The sequence below is a fragment of the Cibotium barometz genome, chromosome 57, assembly GCF_041138505.1.
Source record: "Cibotium barometz isolate CiBa-2024 chromosome 57, ASM4113850v1, whole genome shotgun sequence".
Taxonomy (NCBI): Eukaryota; Viridiplantae; Streptophyta; class Polypodiopsida; order Cyatheales; family Cibotiaceae; genus Cibotium; species Cibotium barometz.
Window position 1 is genome coordinate 9,874,382 of NC_141102.1, and position 27,730 is coordinate 9,902,111.

Genomic DNA, 27,730 nt, shown 5'->3' on the forward strand with positions numbered 1-27,730 from the left:
GCCATGAGACCATACGGTCGACAGGTACTTGAAAATTCGTAACGAATGGTTTTGGTTTATTGAATTGCATATATATATACTTATATACTATATATTACTTGAACAGGCACAAGCTGCTGATGATCCACCGGCCGCCGCTGCAGAGGGTGGACGTGAGCACTACTCCTCGGACATTCCGACCGATGCGAGCTCATCTGAGCATGGGGGGAGCACCGAGTCATCATCTGGGTCTGAGTAGTACTCAGACTTGTAGTATCACATTCCATATTTAGGATGTGATTGTATATATTTTTTTGTAAACTCAAGCCATGGGCTACTTCGAGATATGGACTCCCTTGTATACATGTATGAAATTTTGATAGTAATATTGAATTGATTGATCGATAGTATTACATTCATGGCTGTCTTGAATCGTGTAATGACAATGCAGTATGCATTCATGTCGTTCTTGTCTTAATCTCCCTCGTGCATATGTTCTTCGTGGATGGTCTAATGGGATGGTCTAATGCACCAAAAACCCTAAACCAGAGAGTGCTATTGGGTGCTGGAATGCTGGAACAGTATTCAGGCACCAAATAGGACTCTCTGGATTTTTTTTTTGCTCTCTGTTCGCGTGTATAAACACGTCAACACTGGTGATTTAGCTACATTCTAGCCAATTTTCTTGTGGAACTAAACACACTCTTACTACATGAGTGGTGTGGAAGCACCGTTAGTCTTCTTGCTATGATCACATGAGTTGTGGTTCAAATTCACAAAAAGACTCTTCTACCCAATGTTCTGGTGAATGTGACTACACTCTTGTTACACATCCTAAGGCCTTTAAAAACAAAAAAGTGGTTAGCGTGGAAGTGTTACACACCCCTAAGTCTTGACCAACAAGAATCTCCAATGTATATTTTTGGCCAAGAACCTCTTTGATTGCATCCAATCATTCTAACACATATTGGTTATTATAATTATAATCATTCTAACATATTAGGTTGCCCAATAGTATTGAGACACTACAAGACAATGCTGCCATACACGCGCTTCATACACGCGATAAATTACGAACGCGTGTATGGTCGCGCTTGTATTTGAATAGAATCAGGCGCGTGTATTTTAGCATTTAAGTTCGCGTGTATATTTGCATTTATAAACGCGTGTATAAATGCGTTTATATACACGCAGTAATACACGCATAAATACACGGTAATATTTACGGGGTGATACTCGGTATTATACACGGGTAAATACACGCTACTGCACACGGATTAATACACGCATGGCAGAGAAAAACTGAAAAAAAACTGAATTCCTTAACAAAATTAAAAACTATTTTCCTTAAACCATCTCATAGTACATTACAGTATACATCATTACACAATCCCACTACATGCATTTACAACAATGAAATATATTCAAAAATAAATCATGCATATGAGATGATAGAAATGTCATCAATTTAGAACATACAGTGACGGATTGGTTAGGGTTCGATCTCATCTTCAATAAGATCCATCCTTGTCAAACGATCAACATCAATATCCATTTGATCAATTGGTAAGGCTACGATTAAATTTATTCCACTATCGATATTCTGTACTCCATTGATAATGGTATCGATGTCCTGATCATCCTCATCAAAATCACCATCATCCTCAATGGTAGGGTCATTCTCATGATCATGAGAAATGGCATGACCTGGCTCTCATGTAGGACTCTCTGGTAAGCGTCGAACTCATGTGAGCTCCACTCTATCTCAGGAGGCACCTCAGGCTCCTGGGCTCTATCGTCGAAGGCGTCGAGTCCCAAGTCCATAGCTGATGTAAAGTCGACAGGCCTGCCAGTCCTGGCATCTACTCGTACAAGGCCTGGGTGAAGATCATCGATGCCCAATACCCTGTACGTCGCTAAGTCGACGCGTGCACGGCAGGATGGGCATGCTGAGAACCGGACGAGCTCTTGGGTGATGCAAGACAAGTGGAAAATATGTCCACATCCTAGGGCATATCCTCCTGTACTATCAATGTCCTCGATACATAAACAGCAGCACGCATCACGTAGGAAGGGTGGTGCATCCTGCGGGAGAGGTCGTCGAAAAACCTCTGTGAGACAGGCCGTGGATATAACGGTAGGTAAGGCACTGTCACGTCCGATGATCTACGATACTCTCAAACATGCAGCATCAGCTGCTCTGCCCTGTGCTGGGCAATCTGCTCCATAATCTGATGATGTTGTGCCTCAGCTCTGGAGCTCTCTACCTCGGTCCGAGCCTACGCAAAAAAGTAAAGCATTAAAATATTTGATTAGTCTCTCATTAGGTATTACTTAAAGAAATTTGTAACTTAGGACCTTAATTATAACTCTTTAACGTGCAAGAGAAACCTACCTGCTGGATGTCGGACTCTCTCAGATGCTGTGCCTCTGCAGTAGCTGCCTCTGCCATCTGTAATGCAGCTCGGAGGCGGTCTATCTCCGCTCTCGCCTCTACCAACTCCTGAGTGAGCCTCTGAGTGGTAGGTGTGGGAACCTGCGTGACACAATCAACCATGCTGCTCATGTAAAAATATAGAAAAGTACATATAAACATGAAGATAAATGACCAAAAAAACTTAAGACGTAATATATATGTAAAACTCCACATCTGTCTCGTCGGTATAGATCGTGAGAATAGGCGCACCACGTGCTGGATGCTCTCCGTGGTACTCCGTACGTCAATGCCGACCTGCGTGCCAAGAGCCTCTACTGTCGACAATGGCACAAATGAAGGATCTATGGTAGGTGCTACACGAAGGGCTGGTGGAGGCCGCCTACCTTGGTCCTGGAGACGGCCTCAGCCAGCACCACCACCCGGACGATGGCTGGTGTAATCGACCTCCTCCCCTAAGACAAACTCCGCATATAACTGCTTTGCGAAGTATATGGGAATCTGGTGGTTATTCGGCATCCTCCCATATGCGGCAACATATCGACTATAGATATGTGCCGCCATACGAGGATGCGAACACCGCGAAATAGTGAGGGGCTTGCCCGCCCCGGGCCTCATCCCACGACTATCGAGGAAAAGATCTAGGAAAGCCCCATCCCTAATAGGAGGAAGATCACAGACCTGACGATATGTCAGGCCATGTGACACAGGAGCAGCGCGATGGTGGGCTATCCACTCATCTACATAAACAATATCGTGAAGGCTACGAAGGGACGCAAGCATCGCCTCCAAGTCTGCCACGATATGTAATGTAGACGGAGTGTCTCTAGCACTCCTACGGATAGCCGCTAACTCGCGGTCTATCTCCGCGATGAGGTCCGCAATAGATGAGCGGCCCTCCTCGTGGCCCTCCATGCTAAAACCTAAGCCAAATGTGAAGGGTCCAATGTGAAGGGTCTAATGTGAAGGGTCTAATGCTTAGTGCTAAGTAGCACTAATAAAGCTAAAAACAAAGCTAATGGGCTCACTAATACTAATCCAAATCAAGAGAGCAAGAGAGTGAAAACGACTTGTGAAAATGAGGCAAAAAAAAAAGTTTTCCGGTTTTATAACCTCGATCGAGGTTCGGAAACATCATGCAATTTAGGGTTTGCAAGATTAACGCTCTGGATATTAGGGTTAGTGCAACATACGGCCAAGATACACACCTAATTCTAGGGTTGGGGAAGGATCGACAGCTGAGATTTGATATTACTATCTCGTTCGAGGTAAATGGACGGCCACGATTTAAAGGCATTACCACGACAAGGTATCTCGACGGTCAAGATTCATTATATACCTCAATCGAGATATTTAAACGGCCACGATCGCATCTTCCAGCGTACGTGAATGGACGGTATAGATTGCGTTTCAGTATCTCGATCGAGATAATTGGACGGTGGATATTGCATCTACGTATCTCGATCGAGATATTTGGACGGTGCAGATTGAATCTCTGTATCTAGATCGAGATATTTGGACGGCTGAGATTTGAACTCAGTATCTCGATCGAGATATGGGGACGGTGGAGATTGTATCCGATTACCTCGAACAATGAATGGTCGCGATTGGATGTAAATTTCTCGTTCGAGATACGTGGACGATGGAGATGTGCTAGTCAAATATGCCTACGGGGATACAGCGTGGCCCTGATGTGGATCCGAGTGGCATAGATATCTCGATCGAGATATTGTGGTGGCGGTGACATGTATTGGTGACATGGATGACGCCTGGAAACCCGGACCTGCTAGCGTGGCATTAGTTGGCATCTCGATCGAGATATGTCAATTTAGGCTCGAGAGGCACGTGTCGTCCTTTGATTCGCGGCACTATCACGATCGAGGTACTCCGCCCGAGATGCATGGATGTCCCAATTTTAGAGAGAGTGAACGAAAGTGAGTACCCTCATCTTGCAACCACCCTAGCCGCCACGCCTCCATCGCCTCTCCTCCAGCATGTCCACTCCCCCGGCAGAGCCGGGGGATGGTCTGCGCTAAGAGCCGGGGGAATGGACATGCTAGAGGAGACCCAGTCGAGGCGTGTATGAGCGAATGTAACCGGTGGAGGAGGTGGTGGGAGGTGGAGCCGGTGGCGTTTGAGGAGGTGGAGGTGGTGTAGGAGGTGGAGGCGAAGACGCATGCGTCGCTGGACGTGGCGTTGAGGAGGTGGAGTTTGAGGAATCGCTGGAGAAGACGACTGTTTTTTGCCTATGCTCGTGCATTTCCACCCCCCCGGCAGAGCCGGGGGGTGGAAATGCAGGTGTAGGGCTATTGATATCTCGCCTTATCCTTGCATTTGGAAGGTTCTCTGCAGAAAGCAAGCAATGGTTTTTTCCAGGATGCGAAGAAAACCAGTTCAGCAGGAATTCAAACAGAAAAGTGTGCAGATTCTTACCACAATTCAGAGGTGGTGCTGCATTAGGTTGCAGGCGTGTCGTGGTTTCCATTGGATCTGGTGGGACGGATTTGCGGAAAACACACGTAACAAGGAGCTCGGGCCATGGTGAAGCTTCTAATGAAGTAGTCTAATAATGGAAAACGAGACCTTTCTCTAGCGTAGGCGGAAAACAGTGATATTTTTCCTTATCTCTAGCGTAGGCGGAAAACAGTGATATCTCTCCTTATCTCTAGCGTAGGCGGAAAACAATGGTTGAGAACTCTCCTTATCTCTTGCATTTGGAAGGTTGCTCTCTCGAATGCAGGTGTAGGGGCTATTGGAGCCCAATATTGTGCTTAAAGGTACGCGCTTAGGAGTTGGCGCTCTAGAAAAAGAGGGCACACATTGCCTGGGGTGGACGCATCAAGATGTACATAGGAGAGGGGAGGTGGGTGGGTGGGCACCTTTCTGATACAATCCTTACCTTAAGGAACCTAAATGTTAGGTACCTTATGTTTACCTTTCCCTATAAACATTAAGTACTTTAGTTCTACCACAACCTTTAGCCATATAATATATACATAGCATAGAGGTCATGTGAATCTATACACAACATAGAATTTTTTAACTCCCATTCAAATGTTAGATACCTTAGGCTTACCTTTACGTCCATTGAAATGTTAGATACCTTAGGCTTAGCACCTTTACTCCCATTCAAATATTAGATACATTAGGCTTACCTTTACTTCTCCCAATAGGAATAGGAAACTTTAATACATTAGGCTTACCTTTACTTCTCCCAATAGGAATAGGAAACTTTAATACACAAGCTCACACAACAGAGAGTCGTGTAAGTCCCATTTGAATGATGCATTTCTTGTACGCATTTAGCATTGCTTGAACATATGGCACAATGAATTTGAGCTCACATTTGGCTATGGATCATCGTAATGATGATGATGAAGAAATGGGCAGACGAGTTCGGGTGCATTTCTCACTAGTAAGGCTTGCATGATGGTTCTTGCACCTGCACGCCCTTCTACGCTTATATCATGGTCCTCTCGGACGAAACACTGCAATGGGTTTGCATCATTGCCATGAACAGCCAATATATATTAGCTCCTTCAATGGCTCTTATATTAAGCTAGGAAGCTCAGGTTTATTGGTTTCTCCTCAAATGTGCACTCTAACTAGAAGAGCCCATTTTGCAACTCTAGCTCTTCAATATAATCCGTGGCTTCACTTCATGTCTATGCTATTCTCTCTCCCCACACATACACACACTAGTAGGAGATGTTTGTGTGTGAGGTTGATGTTTTCCTATATACATGAAGTAGGGTTTATGTGTGAGGTTGATCATCTCTATCGGTCATTCAGCGCAAACTTTTTGCTACTCATATTCAGGGCAAAAGAAAGGAAGATGGCTCCAAGAAAAGCAGGAAAACAACATGCAAAGACTAAGAAAGGTATATGATGTGAATAGCCAAGATTCTACTGAGATTGTGTTTTATTGTTTTAGATATGCTTACTTGGGCTTGGTGTGTGTGTCTTACAGACAACAGGGGATACTCACTAAGATCTGGGCGTGTTTGTTTGACTCTTAGCGAGGAAGCTCAATCACGGACACCTGTGTCCTCACATGTATCTCCTGTTAGAGAGGAAACAAAAGCGCATAATTCTCTTGGTCATGAGGAAGAGGTGCTTGTGTTGGAGAACGAAATGAGTTCACCTCCTCCAACTCACACGGAGATTCCTGAATCTAGTACTGGTCAAGGGGAGACCCATAGAAGGCTTCTTGGAAAATCTATTGAATTGGGATTGCTTGGTGATGTATTCACTAAGTTTTTTGTGCAACGCAAGTCCTCTACCCTATTGGTCCCTTTATGCAGGCTGATTCCAAATGAATCCATCCGTACAGTTTCTACCCAACTTGAGGTGTTTCGTGATTCTTTTGACTGCCATGGTTATGTCAAAGCATCTCCTCCTTTTTTAGTTTCACTTACACGTCCAGGAAGCTCTATGTATTTCGTGGTCACACAAATAGACTTGCAAGAATGGGGACCAAACTGGGTGGTACAACATGACAGATTTGAGGATGAAATCAGAGGAACTGAGTGGGAGGATCTCAGTGGTAAGAAGTTTCTTGTTTGGGATGGCAATCATCGTGTGAAGGCATGGATGTCTCGAGTGCGCGAAGGTATGTTCTTTTGAATGTCATAGAGTGATTTTATGCAACATTAAAAGTAATATATTGTAATATCTTTATTTTGCTTTCTCTAGCTTGGTCTCATAGCCCCTCACGCCATGTCCGGGTCAAATGTCAATTTTTGGTTGTGGACAAAAGCAAGAAGGAGAATTGCTATTGGCTTTGCGATCTCAAAATGAGTAAGTGATCTCTCTCTACTTAATTATGGACATTGTGAAGTCATAGTTAAGTTCTTGGCTCATTGTGACTCTTTACAACACAGATTGGTGCGCACTAGTGTTACACCCACATTGTCACATGAGATCTTCATGTTTCAACGATTTGGAATGGCGGACAAATCATCCATATTGGAATACCTTGGTGAAGACGTAAGGAGGTGGGTTTTAATGGAGCTTATTTTGGAGCGACGAAGTGGAGAGCAATGGTACAATGCTCTTGGCATAGCTTGTGTGGAAGGTAGTGTTTGCATTTTCCATCTTTTATTAATAAACGGATTATCAATGTTTTTTAATCGTGTGAGTGATAATGAGTCCTTTTCATTATACGTAGACACCGTTTGAAAATGCGGTGAAGCAAGCTATATCATGCATTGATAGACATGCCATGGGGTTGCAAGAATATGAGACAAAATGTGAGAAAGCCAGACGTGGTGTAGAGCAAACATTTCGAGATAGAGCATACAAGATGCTCATAATTGCAAACCCATCCAATGGTGATGCATTCTTTCAACTCGTATATAACTATGATTGGTCCAAGAAGGGATTGGTTGCTCTGACCAAAGAAAAGCTCTACACAGTCGCCATATCTCGGATTTCAACTCAAAGGTATGTCACATGTCAATAAACCTCCCTTAACATAAACTAACCTTAACATCTAATCTCTTATGGTTTTGGTATGATGCTGAAATAGGAAGACGGAATTGCTTCAAATGCTTATGACCGGGAGGGCAAAGGACAAGGTAATTTCAGAGATGTTTGGGGATAACAAAAAGACGCTGCATATGAAGAAAGAGTTGTATTGGGAAGAGCTAATAGGGGAGGCAGACTCTATTTTGGAGGGTTTATTGGTATATGATGATGTTATCTACATCCCACCGTTTATGCAATGAGTGCAAGAGGAGCGATTGAAACACATACCATGGGCCTTCCATGAGGTGTGGGCAAAGATTGGAAAAGTAAAGGAAGGCCAAAAGCAACCTGAGGTGGAGAATGCCGCAAAGAGGGTTGTCTATAGGTATATATCTTCTAATGCCATTACATTTTTGTAGAAAATACATATACGCTTTTAAAAAAATATTTTAGTGCTGTTTATTTTATTTTGGACATGTAGGTGGGTGCAGCTACTCATTGGCCAAGGTCTAATGGACGAAGAGACGGAAGCAATCAAAGAATGGGTAGATCCAAATTCCTCGGAAACAATGTACCCGAAGGAATGGGTTGAGAGAGGGGTTTCTGATTGGGAATTTAAGAGATGTCCTTGGTGGTTTGACTATCCTCTAAATCATGTGCCTCCAAGTGAGGAGCTCCTAGAAAAAGGTACTTTTTTGCTTTCTACTGAATTATATGCATGTAAATGTAAATGTATATGTTTATGTAAACCTTTCTACCTATACATATGTAAACTATCCATATGCATATACATATTAGATACATATACATACAGATATATACATATACAAATACATATGTATATGTATATGTATATATACATATGCATACATAAATACATACCTACATACATACACTAAATTCCTACATACATACAAAGTTCATGTTACATTTAAGATTTGGCATGTTAGATTTTAAAGAAACATTGTTAAGTTTTGATATATACATACCTACATACATATACATATAAATAGATACATATACCTACATACATATACATACACATACATATACATAGATACATGCCTACATACATATACATACCTATACATATACATAGATACATACCTACATACATATACATATACATATGCATATACACATACACATACATGTACATATACATATACATAGATACATATACATCTACATACATATACATATACAAAAAGGTATGGGGATTTTTACCTTTTTACTAATTATCTTGATCTATTTCTTGAAGAATTTAAGAACTACCAATCTGAGCTTGAAAGAGAGCCCCCAACTCAAGAAGACGCTAGAATACCTTCCCCGCAGCCAACAATCAGTCTCCAGTAGTTGGATCCTCGCGCGTGGCCCCAAAACCATCCACATCACTGTCACGAGTGCCACAATCACACCAAGAGCATACATCTACATCATCTCAAGTGCAACGTGAGAGGCGAACAAAGAGACGTCTTGACATTATGCATGATGTTCAAGAGGGAGACCCCACAAATGAAGATCAAGAGAGAGACCCTCCAGAGCATCTTCAAGAGGGGGAGGTGTCAGGACAACGTGACATCATGGACATGACTAGTAAGAATACTTTCCATTGCAAATTTATTTTGAGAAGTGTGTGCTTTCGAAATGCATCTCATTTTTTGTCTTGTTTACTTGCAGGTGAGAGATGTTTTTCACACATATTGCTGGTAGACATCCACACTCTTTCGGAGGGCTCAGATAGGTAAAAAGAATAATTTCACCATATAATTAGTTTTCCAAGTTGTACTTACCAAAACCAAACATCATAAATCTTTCATGTAGTGTGGAAGAATTCTTGATGAAGATTCCCAAGGCTCTATCTCATAGAGGTGCTCCCTCAGATACAGTGGCTCGCCTCGTATGGGCTGACTTTCCTACAGGTTTACAGGTTGTTGATGTAGATACAGATGGGTGTCCCTCATGGAATCAAGTTTCTTCATCATTGATACATGTTTGTGGCTGATGAGGGTTGGTTTGTGTGTTTGAGTCTAATGGATCAACTTCCTAAAATATATTCCATGGGAAAGAAAGTTTGATTGGTCATGCATCGAACAATGTCTGTTCATGTGGAATCAAGTTATTTGTATGACAATGGAGAATGGGTAAGTCATAATCTCTGAAATATTTCCCTTTGTGTATACACGTTATGTGGTATGGATATCCAAACATAATGTTTTCTCGTTATGGTAGGTGGATACATTGGCGCTTAGTATGTTCTATCGAGTAAATTGCCATGTCCCTATTATTGATCGTGAGGCTGGGCAAAATGTTTCAAAGAAGTTATTCAACGCTCAACGAAATTTCATTTTTGAGAAGAATAAGAAGTATCCATTCCAACGCACGATGGTCTTGGAGCGCTACATTTGAGGTGGTGCAGAAAGATCTCCTATGTTCTTTAGGTGAGACAATTTTCATTCTGGTCATTTTCATAGCTACTTTTTCAAAATACTTAGATGCACGTTTATGATTGTATTTCATTGTAGGTGGCTAGTGGAGACCTCAAGTGAAGGAGATAGTGTCTTGGACGTTTTTGCGGGATGTGGAGGCTTGGGACGTGCATGCCAAGAGTTAAAAAGGCACTATATGGGGATAGTGAATGACATGGAGGTAGCCAAAGCATGCCTAGGAGATTTCTTATTAGGTCGGGATGACATCTAGAAGAATGCTATAATTTGTGGATCAAAAGACTTTGTATTCGAGATTGTCATGGTTTGGAAGTTTAAAGATCGATATATACATTTTTGATCTTTAAAAGATTGTGTTTTATATTTAGGTAAGTAAGAAAGTATGTATGTATGCAATGTATGTATATATGTTAGTGCTGCGTAGGTGGCTCTTGTATGTATGTATGTATGTATATGTATATGTATGAGGTGTATGAATTTAGGTAGATATATGTATATATATAATTATATCAATAAGTATGATGTGGATCAAAGACTTTGTAATCGAGATTTTCATGGTTTGGAACTTTACAGATCGATATATATATTTTTTATGATCTTTAAAGGATTGTTTTTTATATTTAAGTAAGTAAAAAAGTATGTATGTATGTATGTATGTAGGTAGCTCTTGCATGTATGTATGTATATGTATATTTTGTATGTGTATATGTATGAGGTGCATGAATTTAGTTACATATATGAATATATGTAATTATATCAATAAGTATGATGTGGATCAAAAGATTGAAATTTATATTGTTGATCTTTCAAAGCTTGTTATTTATATGTAAGTAAGTTCTTAGTCCTTTACAAAGCTCATAGTAAGTTCATGGTCCTTTGCAAAGCTCGGACTCCTTGTTCATTGCTCCAAAAAGCTCGGCAAAAAAAGCTCGCAAAAAAAATCCCCCCCCCCCCCGCGTACCGAGGCTGGTCACAACCTCGGCAGGCTTTGCCACGGGCAGCGTCCTTTGACGACTCCCCGCCAGCTATTCCAACAAACCTCCTTTAGAAAAACATAAGCCAAATGCTTCTTCCAGCATTCTAGCGTAAACCAGTCTTTTGAATGAAAAACAGAGTTTCCAATGCAAGTGAGATTCCAGTTTGAGAATGGTTCCAAAGACCCTTTTTCCAATAATTCCCAGTTTCAATAATGAGGATCCTTGATCTCTCTTGAGGCTCATCTACCCGTCATTTTATCCATTTATCCAACTAGATTCTTGGTGAGATTGGTCAGGGAGAATCTAGATTAGTTCCGATAGTCTATTCTTTGGAATAGTAACTGGAATTGGTCACGAAGTTTTTGTCTGATTCAGATCGAGAGTAAGACAATTAGGTTTACTGTCCGACCTCACGTAGTGTAACTAAATTCATTTACTTTAGTTCTACCAGGATTACTTTCAACTAAACATCTAGTTTTTGGGTAAATATCCATTTAGTGATTTTACCAATTCAATTATCCAAGATTTTCTTTCTCCCACATAAATTCTCAACCTTAATTAATTAGGTAGAATTATGATGGAAATTCATCTTTTGACATTAGAATTTAATTCAAATCCATCTTTTGACATTAGAATTTAATTCAAATCCATCTTTTCTCAATTATCCTCGAAACTCATCTTTTAACTAAAATATCAATACCTATTTTTTTTAATAAACTTGAAATCCTTCTTTTTCTCATTTCAATGAGTGCAATCCAATTATCATGGGAATTTCTCTTTTTCCTAAATTAAATCTATTAATATTCTTCTTAAAAATTACATAAAAATAACCATTAATTCCTTTAAGCTCAAAATTCCACTTTTCTCATCTAAACATTTGAATTCCAATATAGTACGAATTCCTCTTTTATCATTTAAATTTATCTATGCAAAAAGATAAATTTAATTAAATTTTTCTCTTAAAATTTAAATAAAAATCTCCATTAATTACTTTGCACTAGGAATTACACTTTCTTCATTTAATTAATTGGATTCCAATATGGTGGGAATTCCTTTTTCATCATAAAAATTTATCTATACAAAAAGATAAATTTAACTATATTTTCTCTTAAAAATTAAATAAAAATCTTCATTAATTCCTTTGCAGTAGGAATTACACTTTCTTCATTTAATTAATTGGATTCCAATATGGTGGGAATTCCTCTTTCATCATAAAAATTTATCTATACAAAAAGATAAATTTAACTAAAATCTTTCATAAATTATACATTATTTTAGTATTCCAATTTTATTCTCTAAATCATTGGAATACATGGATTTCCAATGTCTTGGGGATTACTCTTTTAACATAAAAATAAATTACCAAAAATTTCTCTTTTTTCTAATTTACTAATTATGCATAATCATAAAAATAAATTTCTTCATGATTACAATGAGAATCATTCAATTAATCTAGGATGATAATTCCTAGAATATGGTAGGAAGTCCTATTTTCATATTATGAATGAAAATATTTTAAGTGTTTATTTTACAGAAATTTTACCATAGCTCCGCTCTACTATTACTAATAATTCTCAATTTAATTGAGAGAATGAAGTTTAATATTATTAGTATGATTAGAATGACCACTATTTGGATCATTATCCAATTATGGATTGATTCATAATTTCTCTATGAAATAAATATCATAAAAATATTAAAAAGCTATTATTTTGGCCTCCAATTGAACAAGTATAAAAATTACTTTTGGATTAGAGAAATGCTTCATGAGAAGCTTTATTTGGATTGAGAATAGGTCATAGGAATGACCTTTCTTTGGGAGGGGAGAGAGAGAGAGAAATGCTTAAAAATCATTAAAATTAAGCATAAATGGAAATTTATGTGTTTCTTTATTTCAATACATACTTCCAAGGTGCAAGGGAACCAGGTTTGCAACATAGTTGATGAGCAAGATATTACATCTCTCTACATGCTTAGCAATGCATACTTGCCTAATGTCACCACTCATGAACCTGAAAAGGCCAATAATGCGGAACCATCATGGGAAACATGCTCGCGTAGAGCTCGCAAAACCGATGGATTCCCTAGGTAAGAACGCTATGTTTTCCCTACCAATTTAGGCACCCACTGGCTTAAATACGTAGGGGTGGTTGAACCACATGAACACTTCAACTAAATATAGAAAAAGGAGTTCACCAATAACTCCCTCTTGGGCCACACGACCACCCCCAAGACAATGGAATTCATTGACCCCCCCAACCTAAACCCCAAAAGCTTTACTACTCTGCATGAAAAGCACGCAACAAGAAGTTAGCGCCAGCGAAAAAAAGAAGCCAAAACATTGATAAAAGAGGAAAGATCTAGGGTAGAAGAGACTAAACAAGTACCCAAACACCTCAAAAGCTTCTAAATGGCCGATAGATTTGTACAATATGACTTGGCCCAAAGGTTCCACAACGGAGAGCTAGGAATCTGATATGACGGTCCAGCCATAGTGAAGGAAATTAACCTGGCATGCCCGAGCAAAGAACCGAGACCAATATAAATTGGGGATGACCTCCCCACCGAGGAAGATAACAAAATCATCGCTCTACTCACTAGATTCTAGGATTGCTTCACCTCGAAGTACACAGATATGAAGGGTGTACCTCTTGAAGTAGTCAAACACGCCATTCCTAATGTCAATGGAGTCATACTGGACAAGCAAAGAGCTTACCCTATGAATCCAAAGTACGTAAATATGTTCTGGGAAGAAATCGATTAACTCATTGATGTCGGATTCATCTATGAAATTGAGCACAGAGAATGTGTATCACCCATAGTGGTAATACACAAAAACAATGGGAAGGTATGCGTGTGCATTGACCTCAAAAAGGCCAAGCTACCACCATATGAGACCACTATCCCTTACCCTACATAGAGCACATGCTCTAATGAGTCGGAGGATTGCTTCACCTCGAAGTACATAGATATGAAGGGTGTACCTCTTGAAGTAGTCAAACACGCCATTCCTAATGTCAATGGAGTCATACCGGTCAAGCAAAGAGCTTACCCTATGAATCCAAAGTACGCAAATATGTTCCCGGAAGAAATCGATTAACTCATCGACATCGGATTCATCTATGAAATTGAGCACAAAGAATGCGTATCACCCATAGTGATAATACACAAAAACAATGGGAAGGTACGCGTGTGCATTGACCTCAAAAAGGCCAAGCTGCCACCATATGAGACCACTATCCCTTACCCTTCACAGAGCACATGCTCTAATGAGTCGGAGGATTGCTTCACCTCAAAGTACATATGTATGAAGGGTGTACCTCTTGAAGTACACAGGTATGAAGGGTGTACCTCTTGAAGTAGTCAAACACGCCATTCCTAATGTCAATGGAGTCATACCGGTCAAGCAAAGAGCTTACCCTATGAATCCAAAGCATGCAAATATGTTTCGGGAAGAAATCGATTAACTCATTGACATCGGATTCATCTATGAAAGTGAGCACAGAGAATGCGTATCACCCATAGTGATAATACACAAAAACAACGGGAAGGTACGTGTGTGCATTGACCTCAAAAAGGTCAAGCTGTCACCATATGAGACCACTATCCCTTACCCTTCACAGAGCACATGCTCTAATGAGTCAGAGGAAAGAAAGGCTACAGCTCCCTAGATGGATTCTCTGGCTACTACAATGAGGTATTAATCGACCCCAAGGATCAACACAAAATGGCCTTTGCCTACTGAATGGAGAACTTATGCATACTGCATCATGCCTGACCAATGCTTGTAGCACCTTCCAGTGTCTGATGTGCAATGATGGCCTACAACGAGCATCTTCAAAAATTCCTTGAGGTCTTTATGGATGACCTCTGTGGCAATTCCATGTGGAAAGCACACCTTGAATGTTTACAAAAGGTGCTAGAAAGGTGCGGGCTGTAGTGTATTTCATTAAACCCTCTCAAATGCCAATTTTGGATTAGGCATGGAGTTATCCTGGGACACATTGTCTCCAAACAAGGAATCTCACAACTAACGATAACAAGGTGCGACTTGTTGAGATATCGAGCTCTAGTGAGGCGGTGGACACTGATGACCCGCCTGGGGGATAGGCCCCACACTTACACCACTGGCATGGTTGGTGAGATCTTGGGTGATATGCGGCCAGTGGGATGACAGGCTGTGTGACAGCCACTCTAGAGACTGGCATAGTTATAGCGCCAGCTCATTTAGTCGGGTTCACATTATAGAGAACCCGTGTATGTATTTGGTTGAGTACCTTTCATATTATTGTGTACTCTTATTCTTGTATATGGTGTGTTGAGTGTTGAGTAGAGAAGAAGAAGATTTTCAGCCTCTCACCTTGTGTGTTCTCTATTAGGGTTTTGTGAGTGTGTGTGTGTGCTTGCAAGAGCTCAAGCTCTCTTCCCCCCTGCATCTTTTCATGGTATCAGAGCCTGGTTCGTGCTAAGGGCTGAGCTGCAAGCAAGAGAACCACAGGAAGCGGTACGAGGGTAAGAGCTTCAACTACTCTTCCCTATTGTGTTGGTGACTACACCCTTGTCGGGAGCTCTACGGGAGGCACCGGCAAACGATCTCCGATTGAGGAGCTTTCTTCGCGGGAGTGAAGCTCTAGGGCAACTATACAGTCCTTTGGACTTCAATTTTCGGGCCGGAAACGCGTTTCGGGCGCGTCTGGACCTCCGTTTTTCAGAAAGCAGGCGATTTCGAGCACTGCGGGTAAGTCATCGATTCTCTGCAGAACTCTGTTTTAAGAACTGCAGGAAGACAGATTGACTGTGCAGACACTGTGGGTGCTGCAAAGAGGTCTACAGTTGCCATTGGGTGTATGTATGTGCATTAAAGTCACTGGTTGTGACATTTGAGAGTACTGCAGTACCGCTGTGCAGAAAATACAGCATTTGTGCAGAAAAACCAGAGTGCAGTTTCTGGTAAAGTTGTGTGTTTGGCAAGATGTCTAATGATGGCATAACACAGATTGTGGCTGAGAAGCTGGACAAGAATAACTTCCATGCTTGGAGGTTCAGGTTGACTAATTTCCTGATGGGAAAAGGCTATTGGGACTACATAGAAGGTGAGCATGAAGAGGCACCGGAGATACCGGATATAAATCCGACTGCTGCAGATGTGAAAGAGTTCAAAGACTGGAACCAAGGAGCCAGGAAAGTAATGTATTGGCTATCCATTAGTATACAGGACACCATGATTGGACATATTCAGGATGCCAAGTCCCCCAAGGAGGCGTGGGACACCTTGGTAAAGCTTTATGAAACAAATACCAAGGCACGTAAGATACAGTTGAAGAATGAACTTCATACTGTGGAGAAAAAGAGCATGTCTGTGAATGACTATGCGCTGAAGATAAAGGGTATTGTGGAATCCCTTGCATCTATTGGTGTGTCAGTAGATGATGATGACAAGGTTGAAGTCTGTCTACGTGGTCTCGGGCCACAATACAAGGCGTTTAAGACGTCTATTCAGACTCGGGAAAACATTCCCAACTTTACAGATTTGGTGTCTATGCTGATTATCGAAGAGAAGAGCTTGGGTGAAGACCAACAGTCTTCACAAAGCAAGAACAGTTCAGAGCAACAGGCCTTCTACACGAGTTCAGGAAGAGGACGAGGTAGAGGAGGCCGTGGACGCGGTCAAGGAGGTGGCCGAACAGGTAATCAGAATTATGGTCAGCAGCAGCAGCAGCAACAACAGTCCCAGAATCAACAACAACAACAACAACACGCAGGTGGAAGAGGCAAATTCAGAGGCAGGGGGAGTCAAAGAGGCCGTGGAAATTGGCAAAGGCAATATAATGATGCACGTGAATGCTACTATTGTGGTAAGCCAGGACATGTGCAGTCAGAATGTTATAAGAAGCAGGCTGACATGCAAAATGGGAAAGTACAGCAAAACAACTATGCATCCTCAAGCAGAAATAATGAGGACAATGAAAGGTTGTTTGTTATGCAGCATGTTGTAAATGCCATGTCTGAAAATGTTGATGCAGCACAAAAGGATAATGTATGGTATGTGGATTCAGGCGCTTCGAACCACATGACGAGTCATGGGGAGTGGTTCAAGGAGATGAAGAACCCGGAAAGACCAGGTTTTGTGGAAACAGGGGATGACACTGCTCATCCAATTGCCCACGTTGGAGATGTGCCATTATCTATGCAGGATGGCAAAGTGAAGTACCTTGCAGATGTACTTCATGTACCGAACATAACAAAGAATCTGGTTTCAGTTGGCCAGATGATTGAGCAGGGGTTGCAGGTTCGGTTTAACCCTGATGGGTGTTATGTTGAAGATTTCAAAGACAAGTGCAGGTTGGTTGCAAAAGGCAACAGAGTGGGCAGAATGTTTACGTTGGATGTAGACATGCCTGAAATGAGTGCTGCAATGTTTGCAAATGGTTCAGGAGTTGTTGCAGACACAGACATATGGCATAAAAGAATAGGACATGTAAATGTGCAGAGATTGAAGTCTATGCAGACAAAAGGAATTGTGACAGGGCTGCCAAAATTTAAAGTGGAAGGTATGCATAAAATCTGTGAAGCATGCCAATTTGGGAAACAAACAAAGCATGTGTTTCCACGTAACAGATATGTGAGCAGAAATGCACTAGATGTTGTGCATTCAGATGTATGGGGCCCTACGAAGACCATATCTATGGGAGGCTGCAGGTACTATGTAACTTTCATTGATGACCACACAAGGAAAGTGTGGGTATATTTTATGAAGGAGAAGAGTGAGGTGTTCACTCACTTTCAGAATTTCAGGTTTTTGGTTGAAAAGCAAACAGGAAAATATGTAAAGTGCCTAAGGTCAGATGGAGGGGGAGAGTACTTCTCCAATGAGTTCTCTGAATATTTGAAGAAGAATGGTATTCGGAGACAGTATACATGCAGATACACTCCGCAGCAAAATGGAGTTGCTGAGCGGAAAAACAGGCACATTGCAGAGATTGCGCGGGCATTGATGGAAGAGAAAAATATGCCGCATTGCTATTGGGCTGAGGCTGTTTCTACAGCAGTATACATCATGAACAGGACTCCAACTGCAGCCATACATGATGTAACTCCAGAGGAGAGGTTTACTGGCAGAAAACCAGATTTATCTCATCTGAAAGTTTTTGGATGCATTGCATATGTGCATGTGCCAGATGAGCTGAGAACCAAGCTGGATCCGAAAGCTGAAAAATGTGTGTTTATTGGATATTCCCTTGAGCAAAAGGGATACAGGTGTTATAACCCTGCTACACGTGAGTTGAGGGTGAGCAGGGATGTTGTCTTTGATGAGATGAGCAGCTGGTATGCTGCTGGAAAAGAAGCTATTGGGGCTGATGTGAGTGGAAGTGTGGTTGCACAGAATGCAGGTCAGCAATCACAATCTTTGAGTGGACCAGGAGAGTCCTCATCCAGTGGGTCTGTTGATAGACCATGGAGTGGCAGGTTGCGTCATAATACCAGTCCTGCAAATGTGATTAGTACATCACGTAAAGGAAAAGAGAAAGTGGTTGAGCCCCTTGGTATGCCTGACATTTCTGCAGGGCATTCTCATGTTGATGGAGAGTCTAGTGGCTCGGATATGAGCCTTGATGAGGAGCTTGGGATCCCAGCTATGAGAACACCTGGTGTAAAGAAGGCTATGGAAGCCATGAATGAAAAGCTGCGAAGATCAGGGAGAGTGAAGAACCCTGTGCAGAGATTTACATATGATGGTTATGTGGCACATCACTATGCATATATGGCAAAGGTTGTGCAGGTTGTTGAACCCACATGCATTGATGAGGCTGTTGGAAATGTGAATTGGGAGAAAGCTATGGATGAGGAGATGGATGCACTATATGGAAATGAAACTTGGGATTTAGTGCAATTGCCAGAAGGCAAGAAAGCCATTGGATGCAAGTGGGTGTACAAAGTTAAACATAACAGTGATGGGAGCATAAACAGGTACAAGGCTAGATTGGTAGCCAAAGGATATGCGCAGACATATGGGATTGATTATGAGGAAACTTTCAGCCCAGTTGCCAAGATGGCAACGGTGAGAGTTGTGATAGCAGTGGCTGCATCAAAGCAATGGTCTTTACATCAGATGGATGTAAAGAATGCATTCTTGCATGGGGATTTGCAAGAAGAGGTGTATATGTTGCAGCCACCTGGTTATGAGGATGTGGGTCACCCCGAGCATGTTTGCAGGTTGAAGAAAGCCTTGTATGGCTTAAAGCAAGCACCAAGAGCATGGTCTGACAAGATTTCTGAATATCTTGTCACTATTGGCTTTCATGTAGCCAATGCAGATTTCTCATTGTATGTGAGACATGGTGATAGAGGAGTTGTGCTTGTTGTCATCTATGTAGATGACTTGATCATTACGGGGGACCATGATGCAGAGATCTTTGATGTAAAGATCTTGCTTAGACAGAAGTTCGAGATGAAGGATCTGGGGGAGCTCAGATATTTCTTGGGCATTGAGGTGATTAGGTCACCACATGGTATTGGATTACTGCAGAGGCAGTATGGCTTGGACATGTTGTCCAAGTATGGTATGACAGGCTGTAAGCCTATTTCTGTGCCATTGGATCAGAATGGCAAGTTGAGTGCAGATTCAGGAGAGATCTTGGAGGATCCTACTATGTACAGACGCATAGTAGGAAGTTTGATCTACATGACGATCACCAGACCAGATTTGAGCTATGCTGTTGGGTTGGTGAGTCAGTTTATGCAGGTTCCACGGAAACCGCATTTGGATGCAGTGAGACGCATACTGAGGTATGTGAGGTCTACTTTGCATTGTGGACTATTCTATGAGACTGGGACAGAGATATGTGTACATGGGTACACAGATGCTGATTGGGCTGGTAGTATCTCAGATAGAAGATCTACCAGTGGATTCATGTTTTCTTTGGGGAGTGCTGCTGTGACTTGGAGCAGCAAGAAGCAGCCTACGGTTGCTCTATCGAGTACAGAGGCCGAGTACAGAGGAGCTGCTATGGCAGCATGTGAGGTAGCTTGGTTGAGAAAGCTACTTGCAGATTTGGGTCTATCAGTGGATAGACCGGTTGTCATTTTCTGTGACAACATTAGCAGTATACAGTTGGCCAGGAACCCAGTCTTTCATGCTCGTACGAAGCACATAGAGGTCCACTACCACTTCGTCAGAGAGAAGGTCTTGGCAGGAGACCTTGACCTTGTTTATGTCAGCACAGAGGATCAGGTAGCTGACATCTTCACCAAAGCATTGGGTACAGAGAAGCTCCGCAGATTCAGAGCTTTGCTTGGTGTACATGAGATGGAGTTGAGCTCGAGGGGGAGTGTTGAGATATCGAGCTCTAGTGAGGCGGTGGACACTGATGACCCGCCTGGGGGATAGGCCCCACACTTACACCACTGGCATGGTTGGTGAGATCTTGGGTGATATGCGGCCAGTGGGATGACAGGCTGTGTGACAGCCACTCTAGAGACTGGCATAGTTATAGCGCCAGCTCATTTAGTCGGGTTCACATTATAGAGAACCCGTGTATGTATTTGGTTGAGTACCTTTCATATTATTGTGTACTCTTATTCTTGTATATGGTGTGTTGAGTGTTGAGTAGAGAAGAAGAAGATTTTCAGCCTCTCACCTTGTGTGTTCTCTATTAGGGTTTTGTGAGTGTGTGTGTGTGCTTGCAAGAGCTCAAGCTCTCTTCCCCCCTGCATCTTTTCACGACTCATCCTTAAGCTGCCCCCACCAACCAACTTTAAGGTAGTCTGGCACTTCATTTGACAAGTTGGCTATTATTTGCATTTCATTTTCATGTATGCCAATATAGTTCACCCCATTTAGAAACTCTTGATCCTCTTTGAGTGGACAGAAGAATGCCAACATGCTTATACGACCCTCAAGAAAGCCTTGGCAAGTGATCCTATTCTGAGGTCCCCCAACTAGAACATTATCTTTCATGTGCACATCGACACCACCACTGCCTTTGTTGTTGGGTGTGTACTGGCCCACCAACCTGGTGAACACAAGATCACCACCAACTAAATGAGGCAGAACAAAATTATACCACCACAACTGAGAGGGAAGGGTTGGCCATGGTTTACACAGTTATGAAGTTTCATCATTATCATTTGGCGAGAACCAAATGTATCTTCTTCATAGACCATCAATATCTTCTATATCTGGTAAACAAGCTCTACACAATAAGAAGAATCACTAGATGGTTGTTCATCTTGCTTGAATTCACTCTCATAGTGTGGAAGAGCTCATAGCATGTCTTCGCAAACCATAAGTCATGCATCCCCAACGACGATCGGTGGGAGTTGATGATGATTTACCAGACGTTGCCTTGTTCCAATTATGTTTAATTCTGGAAAGGGGAGAGGAGGTTGCACACTTTCTATACAAATGGCTTACCAGTTGACCCCCTCCTTAACAAGGACCGTGCACGGCACCTCATTAAACATGCGACCCCCCTAATAATTTGTAGGCAAACTCTACAAGCAGGGGAAAGACAAAATCATCATACACTATGTCCAAGGAGATGAATGTGTCTCCTTTTAGAACAGTCTCAATCTGCTTGTGCTAGGGGGCACTTCGCGGGCAGATATCACTGCATGCAAAGTCCTTAGAGCTGGGTTATGGTGGCCCACCTTAATGGCCGACGTAGCAGAATATGTCAACAAGTGGTGTGATGAATGCCAACAACAAGCATCAATTCCCCACTTTTACGGATAGTATGCCCCTGAACCCAGTTGTGTCCTTACAACCATTCAAAAAATGGGGCAATAATTTCATTGGACCCATTAGTCTCGCTAGCTAGATACACTCAAGCTCGATATATCATCATAGTCAGACTATTGTACGAAATGGGTCAAAAATCAAGGGCTACCCATAAAGCTGATGCGCGATCTACTGCAAAATTCTTATATAGGTCACACGCTTTGGATGGCCCCTTGAGATTGTGAGTGACAATGGCACTCACTTTATTAATGGAGGTAATTTGGTTCCTCTTACAAGAATTCCTTATCACTCACATGAAATCTTCCACATATTAGCTCCAAGCTAATGGCCAAGTAGAAAGCACAAATAAAGTTCTATGTGCCATTTTTACCAAAATGGTTTTGAAGCTAGCTGCAACGATTGGGAACAAAAGTTGCCGGAAGCACTCTGGACCTATCGAACATCCTACGAGGCTACTACCAATGTGACACCCTTCAGCTTGACCTATGGTACTGAAGCGGTTATGCCAATGGAGTTCTTGGTCTCGAGTAATTTATGAAGTGATGTACAAGAAAAACTCATGGAAAATGTCCTAGGCTATCGCCTATTTGAGCTTGAAAAGCTTGATGAAACACACCTCCTCGTTGTCTATAACATGATTGTGGATTGTTGCAAAATCAGGGTGTCCAGTTTTGTCCAGTTTATGCTAGTGGACTGGGACAATGCTTGGAGAGTAAATTTGGGGGGGGGGGGCAGGTACTTCAAATGAGATCAAGAAGCTAATAGAAAATACACATGCACTCAAATTAACCCAATATAACTTAAATGTTTCCATCGATGCACCATTACAAGTACACTAGTCCCTATAGGTTTTAGATGATTTACATCAAAAATGTAATTTTACTAATTAGATTATTAATATTTGCAGGCCTTCCGACAGCTTGGAAGAATTTTGGAAAAGAGATCATTAAAAATCCAACCATTGGATTTGCAATTTTGACTAACCACCACATTCTACTAATGTCTCACTATCTACCACTCTTTTGATCTACAAGATTGGGCATTTTAAGTGGTAGTTATTGTGGGTACAAAAAGTGGTATATATTATAACACTTTAAAGACCTTGAAATATTTAATTAAAATAGAAAATAAGCTTAAAGTTTTCTCAAAAAATCAAGTTAATCTCTTTATTATGTGAAGATCTAAGGTGCAAAGTGGGAATCTCATATGAGTTTATATGTAAAAGATATTAGCACCTTATGGAATCAGTCCAAATTTGGGATAGGGTGTATACATTGACTTTGTACCTAAGGAAATGAGGACTTTGGACTATCTAATGATTAATCAAATTATGCAACTATATTGCCAACTTTGCATGTGATGTTCCAACAAAAGAACTTAAAAGGAAATTCCCTTGTTAGCTAGGAGAGATTAGCCATTAAAGGCAAACCAATGCCTGTTTTTTTACTGTTTACAGGATACTTGAGTGGACAAAACTGGGCACCCTGATCTTGCAACCACCCTTGTAGAAAAGCTGAGGCATAAACAAAGGTTTAATGACCAACTGAAGGACAAAAAAATGAACGAGGATGACATGGTCCTCATCTTTTACACAAAAACCCATAAAAACAAATTCAAGTTTAGAGGCTTAGGACATTTTCGAGTCATTGAGATCAACCCGGAAGGCGCAGTGTGCATAGAGACACTCAACGACGTCGATGAACAAGATATTTCAATGGTAGAAAATTAAATGCTACTATGGCCCACTAACCAAAACAACCCTCAAGGCCTTTCATGATTTTTTTTAAAAAAAGAAAAAATTACCACAAAGAAATGAAACAAGAATCCGGGCTGGTAGCATCTCAGATAGAAGATCTACTAGTGGCTTCATGTTTTCTTTGGGGAGTGCTGCTGTGACTTGGAGCAGCAAGAAGCACCCAACGGTTGGTCTATCCAGTACAGAGGCTGAGTACAGAGGTGCTGCTATGGTGGTAGCATGTGAGGTAGCTTGGTTGAGAAAGCTACTTGTAGATTTGGGTCTATCAGTGGATAGAGAAGTTATCTTTTTCTGTGACAACATTAGCAGTATACAGTTAGCCAGGAACCCAGTTTTTCATGCTTGCACGAAGCAGATAGAGGTCCACTACCATTTTGTCAGAGAGAAGGTTTTGGTAGGAGACATTGACCTTGTTTATGTTAGCACACAAGATTAGGTCGCTGACATCTTCACCAAAGCGTTGGGTACAAAGAAGCTCCACAGATTCAGGGCTTCGCTTGGTGTACATGAGATGGAGTTCCCCTGGGGGGGTGTTAAGATATCGAGCTCATCTAGTGAGGCGGTGGACACTGATGACCCGCATGGGGGATAGACCCCACACTTACACCACTTGCATGGTTGGTGAGATCATGGGTGATATGCGGCTAATGGGATGACAGGCTGTGTGACAGCCATTCTAGAGACTGGCAGAGTTATAGCGCCAGCTCATTTAGTTGGGTTCACACTATAGAGAACCTTAGTATGTATTTGGTTGAGTACCTTTTCATATAGTGTGTACTCTTATCTTTGTATATGGTGTGTTGATTGTTGTGTGAAGAAGAAGAAGATTTTCAACATCTCACCTTGTGTGTTCTCTTTTAGGGTTTTGTGAGTGTGCGTGCTTGCAAGAGCTCAAGCTCTCTTCTCCCGTGCATCTTTTCACCCAAAGCCTGTTCTTCAGCAGGCTCAACATTACTATGAGGACAATCGCCTCCCCAAATCACCAACGTGAAAACTCCCTACCCTTGTCATTTCACAATTACCAACCCTCCCATGGAAACCGAGTGGCCTCTGCCACTAATACTACACAAGAGAAAGGGAAGCAAAAACTTCATGAACCCCTTGTCCCCCCAACAGAAACCCACGGTCCATAACAAGGATATACCCTCGACTTTGGCTACGCCCCCACCCGTCATTATTAGGCTACCTCGGAGTCCTCCCATTCAGCCCTTAACCTCTCCATTCTAAGCTACTCCCTCATTAATAGCCTTTGAATTCCGTAAGGAGATACCATCCTCGCTATCACCCAATTGGAATCGTCTTCACCATTTGGCAAATTAGGCACAAACTGATTACAAAACCCACAATGGGGTGATGGCTACATAGCCCAAGGTTACAAAGCTTATTTATAGGGTGCCCAAAAAACAATTACCACAGTTGCTCCATTCTCATCCGAATTTGCCATAATCATACCCTTCTGCCCCTCAACTTTGCCACAGTCATATCATTCTCATCCAAATTTGCCACAATCGTACCCTTCTGCCCCTCAACTTTCCCACGGCCATACCATTTCACAAGTGTATGCTTGTTCCTTGGAGTTTCCATGGCCATACCGTTCTCATTCAGCTTTTCCACGATCGTACCAAAACAAGACACGGCCGTACCAACCTCTACCTCCAATGCTATGCATGTACCATTTTAGAAGCGTACACACATTCCTTGGAGTTGCCATGGCCATACCATTCTCATTTAACTTTTCCAGTACCAAAAGAAAACACAACTGTACCAACCTCTAACTCAACTGTCATGGCCGTACCAACCTACCTCCACTGCCACGGCCGTATCGAAGGAAGCCATGATCGTATCAACCACCCACTACCTCGAATGCCACACCCATACCATTTAAAGCATATGCCCGTACCAATTAAAAAGTGTATGCCCGTACCAAATCCCACCACCGGCTGGCTCCTCTCCATACCCTCCTCATCATCACTCAAATGCTAGCCCCTCTTCTCATGCCTCTTCACACAAGAATACTATGGAAACCCTCTGCTCGACACATATTGGAAGTTTTAGATCACATGAAGCCTACTTTGAGAGCATACGTGCATCACATGGGGAAGTGTGAGACTTCACCCAGGGTTCTCTCACATGGCCTGCAAACTTATCACTCAAATGATAGAATGCATCTATTGTCAATAGGAGATCGCAATAGTGGCATAGCAACAAATGTTGCTTGCAAAGGCACACAAAAGGTAAAATGTACAGGATCTCTATGCTACCACTCTCAACAATATCCACCTCCAACAAGCTGTGAATGAAAAAGTGCAAGTTCTGGAAAGTACCCTAGCCTCCCTTTCCGAGCTCCAAAGCCAGCTACCTACAGGCAACACAGGATGCAGAGCATTGGACCCTTAATGAACTCTCCCTCATCCAAGCTGTAGCACATGACCTCCAACAAAGAGCAGCCAAGAAGAGTTGAAGAAGCCCTCACCCAAACCACCGTCGACTTCCAACACTACCACGAGGTCGCAAAGGAGGCTCTCCATCACAAAACAGCACAGCTCGAAGATGCTGATGCACGAGCCACACCATCTCCACGGAGCTCCCTCTCCTTGCGATTCCTCCCTAGAGCCCAAAGCAAATCCTCAAGCTCCATTTCCAAACCGTACGCCTTAATTTACTCCAACATGATAGATAGCTCGACGAACCCCTATCCCAAGCCACCTACTCTTATGTCCTAATGAAACTACCACTTCATAGCATCACCCTCCTTGCATTTTTCTTCTTTCAGGGCAAGATTTTATTCACCCACCCCACCGTCTTCTTCGACTTCGCTAGGCATCCCCTCCAAGCTAACCTGATCAACTGGTCCCATCTCCTCTGCTTTGGCTAGCCCATTAAGCAAATCGACACCATAGACCTCTCCATCTTGGATAATATAATCACATATCAAAATGGAATCTCCGTTGAAGATCAGCAAGATCAACCAACGGACCCATATAAAAGAGCCATGGACTCATCCGTTGAGGACGAGCAAGGTCAACCAACCAGATCCATGCCCGAATTCAGAAAACAACTCTTACTCCTTGTTCCAATATCTTCCCCAATGTACGTGTGGGTATCTTTGGTGACCCAGAGCCTGAGCACCGTATGGTCAGCACCCTCTAGGATCCTTCACAGGTCACCTAGCGCTTCACTCATAGGCCGCTTCCTTGGTCCTTCATCCACACTACCGGAAGCTCACCATTTAAATCAAACCGAGGCTAGTCAATACCTCGGCCAACCTTGCTATGCGAGACATCCTCCATTGACTCTCCATCTCAGCAGTTGCAACTTGCAACTTTAACAGATAGGTCTCCACGACCTCATTCACAAGACGGTCAAAATGCTTCCCCAGTATTCTTGGCATAAAACAGTCATTTAAAAACAGATCTCTTATACAAATACAGTTCCAATAATATTTCCATCTTTTCTCATCACTCCAGATCCTTTCACATTAGTCCCCATCTTTTCTCATCTTCCTACCATTTTTTTTCTTCATCGATCCCTATCACATCACATCATTCCCACATCAAATCACATCCAATCGCATCATCCACACATCAATCCACATCATCCATACATCCCACATCATCCACACCAACACATCATCCATACATCCATCCACATCAATCCACATTATCCACACATCCATCCACATCTTTCATACATCCATCCACATCAATCCACATGTCAATCCACATCATCCACATCAATCCACATTATCCACACATCAATCCACATCATCCATACATCCATTCACGTCAATCCACATTACCTGCACATCAATCCACATTATCCATACATCCATCCACATCAATCCACATTATCCACTCATCCATCTACATCAATCCACATTATCCACACATCAATCCACATCATCCATACATCCATTCACATCAATCC

The 27,730-nt window shown here is 42.1% G+C and overlaps 1 protein-coding gene and 1 long non-coding RNA gene across 2 annotated transcripts; one reads left to right on the forward strand and one right to left on the reverse strand.

The window, feature by feature from the left end:
* Nucleotides 1–2,156: 2,156 nt before the first annotated feature.
* On the reverse strand, nt 2,157–2,559 carry LOC147606403 (uncharacterized). The gene is made up of 2 exons (XR_015264952.1): nt 2,375–2,559; nt 2,157–2,258 (listed from the first exon to the last, which is right to left on the reverse strand). It is a non-coding gene; the product is annotated as an uncharacterized LOC147606403 (long non-coding RNA).
* A 5,159-nt stretch (nt 2,560–7,718) lies between these two features.
* Nucleotides 7,719–14,773, forward strand: LOC147606404 (uncharacterized). Its single transcript, XM_086791835.1, has 5 exons — nt 7,719–7,858; nt 7,944–7,992; nt 8,143–8,267; nt 8,364–8,453; nt 14,620–14,773. Exons 1-5 carry the CDS (start codon nt 7,719–7,721, stop codon nt 14,771–14,773), a joined length of 558 nt encoding a protein of 185 aa, XP_086647961.1.
* Nucleotides 14,774–27,730: the final 12,957 nt, after the last annotated feature.